The 4,632-nt window shown below is 40.3% G+C and overlaps 1 protein-coding gene across 1 annotated transcript; it reads right to left on the reverse strand.

The window, feature by feature from the left end:
• Nucleotides 1-272: 272 nt before the first annotated feature.
• On the reverse strand, nt 273-2,903 carry LOC106609047 (liver-expressed antimicrobial peptide 2). Its single transcript, XM_014207389.3, has 3 exons — nt 2,339-2,903; nt 1,645-1,826; nt 273-1,002 (listed from the first exon to the last, which is right to left on the reverse strand). The coding sequence occupies exons 1-3, from the start codon at nt 2,414-2,416 to the stop codon at nt 963-965; spliced, it is 300 nt and encodes a 99-aa protein (XP_014062864.1). The 5' UTR covers nt 2,417-2,903; the 3' UTR covers nt 273-962.
• Nucleotides 2,904-4,632: the final 1,729 nt, after the last annotated feature.

The following is a 4,632-nucleotide window of genomic DNA, read 5'->3' on the forward strand; positions in this document are numbered from 1 at the left end:
ACACAAACATTACACACGCACACTTTAACACTCATAATTTGCTGGTGCTACTCTGTTCCTTATTTTACTTGTATTATTATTAGTCACTTTACCCTGCCTTCATGTACATATCTACCCTTAAATACCTTGTACCTCTGCACATTGAACTGGTACTGATACTCCCTGTACATAGCTCAATTCTTGTATTTTATTTTATTCCTCTTGTGTTAATATTACATGTTTTAACTCTTTATTGTTGGGAACGGCTCGTAAGCAAGCATTTCACGATAAAGTCTACACCAATTGTATTCGGTGCATGTGACAAATCAAATTTTATTGATTTCTTTAGGCACTTTGATTTGTTGTCACCCATATGAAATCTTAGTAGAAATATTAAAAACCTCATATGTCCCCTGTATGACAAGCAAAAACCCATGTGGATGTGACACCTGTGTGGCATCTATTTTGGTAATGTCAAAAAGCTTACATACAACATCAAGTCAAACCATCACCTTGCATAAAAAAAGAAAGATAGGTGGATTTTCATTCCAATGCTAATCAAGCGCACCTTATTTTAATAATTAGCTGGTTGATAAGCTGAATTAGGTCAGTTTACAACTAGGGTTGGGGCAAAAACCTACAGGAGGGTAGCACTCCAGGGTTGGAGAGTCCTGCTCTAAGGAATATCTTTATGCCTGATTTAAGATATCTCAACCCTTCATATACTAGAGATATACCTTTTGCATATCATCGACTTTGGTGAAGTCAAAAAGCTAATATACAATCTTCCAAACTCCTTGCTTATTAAAAATCCTAACCCTTACGCTTGGAGGTTTTCTTCAATAGAAACCAGCAATACCGTAACTAATAATTGGCTCTGTGGAGGAGAAGGAGGGTTGAGGGGAGCTATGATATATCCCTGGAGAACAAGTCCATGAAGAACTGATTGGGAAAATGTTGAACGTATTTCTCTGTCATCTCTTCTAGGACTTGATGGCTTGGCTGAACATACAGTGGCCACCCCTGGAGAAGAGAGGAGAGGAGAGAGAGAGAGGAGCGGGAGAGGAGATGAGAAGAGAGGAGAGGAATGGAGAGGGGAGGAAAGGACAGGAGAAGAGAAGAGAGGAGAAGAAAACGAGGCAATGCGAAGAGAAAAATAAGAGAGTCGAAAAAAGGGTTAATGTTTTAAAAAAGGATTGCCTAGCACAGGGATTGAACCTGTGATACTCAAAGCCAAAGCACACAGTTTAAGACCTTACACTATACCCATCCACAATGCTCTTGCAAGCCGCGAGCCTACTAGATGTAATACAGATTCACATTGCCCCTAGTGGACGGTATTGAAGGCATCTCCCGATGTCCTGGGGACCTGGATAAAAGCCAAATACTGAAATCTATCTGGTGTGAATAAATCAACTTCATCCATCTGTAGAATAAATCAACTTCATCTATCTGTAGAATAAAAAAAACTTCGGTTCTCTTCAACTGAAAACACTAAAAGTGGAAACAGGCATGCAAGGCAATAATGTAACATTGTTGAATCGTACTCCGACATTTTTGCACCTACGTCATGCACTGTAGCTAATGATGGAACATTTTGGCATGAGATGTTGCCTAGGTGTGTGTGTGTGTGTGTGTGTGTGTCTGCGCGTGTATGTTATTTACCTGCAGATTCCAGTGGAGCACTCGTAGTTGTTCTGACAGTACGCCCCGTAGGGTTTAGTACCCATGGTCCTCCACAGCGGGGTCATACGTGCCGTCCTCCTCAGTACCCTCTGCCCCCGACCCAGCTGGAGCTGACCAGAGCTGGGCTGGACATCCGCAGAGGGATCAGGGCTCGAAGACACCTGAAAAATATACACAGACATAATCAATGAGCTACGGTTGTTCATACCGTTGTTTTTAAAAGAAAATAAAAAAGAGATAATAGGGCTGGCAGATAACTGATACAATAGAAAGTTAGGCTGAGTTTCCACAGGCAGCCCAATCATGATCTATGGCCAATAATTGGGCTGGCTGTGTAAACACAGCCTAAGAGACACAGGTAGAGACAGCTATCACACATAATGAATGTGTAATTAAAAATGCTTGGTCTGATTAAAAACATAACATCAAAGTCTGTCTTCATATTCTCTCATATTCTTTATACTCATTAGCATATGCAACATTTGACTTGAGGTAGTTGTAATTGTAAAGGACAAATATTGTAACTTTACTTTACCCTTGATATGTCATCATGTTAACTGTTTACATTTTCTACATCGGAATGGCTGCAGGTCCAAAGTTCCATAAACCCGCAATCATACAAAATAATGAATAGAAGTTACAGTATAGGAAATGTGAAGGTTTTCAGTCTTACCTGTTGAGCGAGCACCAGACACACCAGACACCATGCAAAGGCTGTCCTGCTACTGAAATAGTGGTGATGGTCCTGCATGTTTGACTGACGAAGTTGAGGTCCGATGATACAGATAGACAGAGCTAGATACAGGCTAAAGACAGGCTAGAGACACAGGCTAGATGCAGCTAAACACAACTAAAACAGGTAGACAGAGCTCGAGACACAACTAGAGACAAGTAGACAGAGGTGCTTTACTGGTCTGGTGAAGCCTAGTCTATGTTCAGTAGTTTTACAGAGTCTGTTTAGCTCCGGCCAGCGTCGTCTCTCTCCTCTCCTTAGTCTCAGTTAGCAGTGACAGCAGAACTAGACCGTTCCTCCTCCTCCTTATACTCTCCCATCAGGTCCTCAGATAATTGTGTGTGTGTGTGTGTGTGCGCGCGCACATGCATGTCAGCTTATCAGTTTGACTCTCTCTCCCTCTCCATCTTTCTCTCTCTCTCAACTCTCTCTCTCTCTCTCTCTCTGTCTTTCGCTCTTTCTCTTTCTGCACTTGGCCTTTTTATGCCCCCTCTATGACATCATGCGTTTGTTCAAAGCTTGAAGATCGTTCTGATCAGCCGTAGCTCTAGACCTTGAGCCAACAGAACAGCAGTCACACACACACATACGCATGCACACTCACATACCTGCTGTACAGACACTGCTAGCATGAACGTGGCGCGTGACCTTGAGATAGGGGAAGGGGGAGGGGAAGGTGGAGGTTGAAGGGGGAGTGTTGAGGCAGAAGAGAGTTTGAGTCCTTCCTTGTCATAAAAGATAAGGCCCTTAAGGGAGGGCATGTGAAAATGACTGTAAATCAGTGTTTAGCTTGGTTGTCTTATAGCACTTTAAAATGTTTAATACAAGTTACAACAGGGAGGCAACCTCCAGGATAGAAGCATAGAAAATGTCTAACTCACTTTCTCTTAGCAAGCCCTTATATTCTTTATCTCACAGCACCAAAGTTCTGTAAACACCCGCCATTCACAATCAGTGTCCTCGGTCCTTTTACCTACAGTCTGGCATGAATCATTATCAACAGATATGAGAACAATCCATAACATTCAGTATCAAGTCTAGTGACCTTCAAACCGTACACAAATGTGTCACAAATAGAACACAGGAAATAATGTGTATTACAGAAAGGGACAACATGTAAATAGGCATTGTGTTAATTACTCTTAACTGAATATGAACTTTATTCATCTTAAATATCCTCAACAGTAACGGTTTCCAAGCAAGCTGATGCAGTTAAGCGAAATTACAGGATATTTTATGAGCACATATGGTATAGATTCCTGGAATGTGTGCATCATAAAAGCATGAGTGAGAATCCATGTGAGTCACCACATCTGCACACAAGTCATGAAGAAATCAGAACTCTTTATTAGAACCGGGTCCGATTCCAAACCAAACAAAGGTCCTGACTTTCTGTCTTACTAACTCGAACATGGAACATGCTATGGAACATGTTCGTGATCGAACATGGAACATGCTATTATTTGTGTTTGTCAAAGGGAAAATTATTTCACCTTTCACATATGTTGGAACAACACAGATTAATTATTCCAGAACATCAACCCATATAGGCCTGCTATTATGTAACTGGGTGTAGCTAGGTTTATCTCTTGCATGTTATTGTTTCAGAAACAAAAAAACACGCAATCACATTGATTTTGACATTCTGAATCTCTTGCAAGGACAACCGCATATTTAATTTAAGGAGGCTTCAAAGTATTCACTATAATGATAGTCCATAGTTCTGAGTTATATGTTGTGAGTACTAATTTCTAACTTCTGAGTTCTAAGTTAGTTTTTATACATTTTATTTATTTTTATTTTATTTTATTTCACCTTTATTTAACCAGGTAGGCAAGTTGAGAACAAGTTCTCATTTACAATTGCGACCTGGCCAAGATAAAGCAAAGCAGTTCGACAACATACAACAACACAGAGTTACACATGGAGTAAAACAAACATACAGTCAATAATACAGTAGAAAAATAAGTCTATATACAATGTGAGCAAATGAGGTGAGATAAGGGAGGTAAAGGCAAAAAAGGCCATGGTGGCAAAGTAAATACAATATAGCAAGTAAAACACTGGAATGGTAGATTTGTAGTAGAAGAAAGTGCAAAGTAGAAATAAATAATGGGGTGCAAAAGAGCAAAATAAATAAAATAAATACAGTAGGGGAAGAGGTAGTTGTTTGGGTTAAATTATAGATGGGCTATGTACAGGTGCAGTGATATGTGAGCTGCTCTGACAGCTGG

This window comes from Salmo salar, chromosome 07, assembly GCF_965601325.2.
Source record: "Salmo salar chromosome 07, fSalSal1, whole genome shotgun sequence".
Taxonomy (NCBI): domain Eukaryota; kingdom Metazoa; phylum Chordata; class Actinopteri; order Salmoniformes; family Salmonidae; genus Salmo; species Salmo salar.

Bases quoted from the DNA above. Each gene is read 5' to 3' on its own strand.
- LOC106609047 (XM_014207389.3), bottom strand. From the start codon at position 2,416: ATGCAGGACCATCACCACTATTTCAGTAGCAGGACAGCCTTTGCATGG. The intron at 1,827-2,338 runs GTAAGACTGAAA...TATATTTTTCAG, and splicing joins GTCTGGTGCTCGCTCAACAG to GTGTCTTCGAGCCCTGATCC. The intron at 1,003-1,644 runs GTAAATAACATA...TCTCTTCTCCAG, and splicing joins TGCTCCACTGGAATCTGCAG to GGGTGGCCACTGTATGTTCA.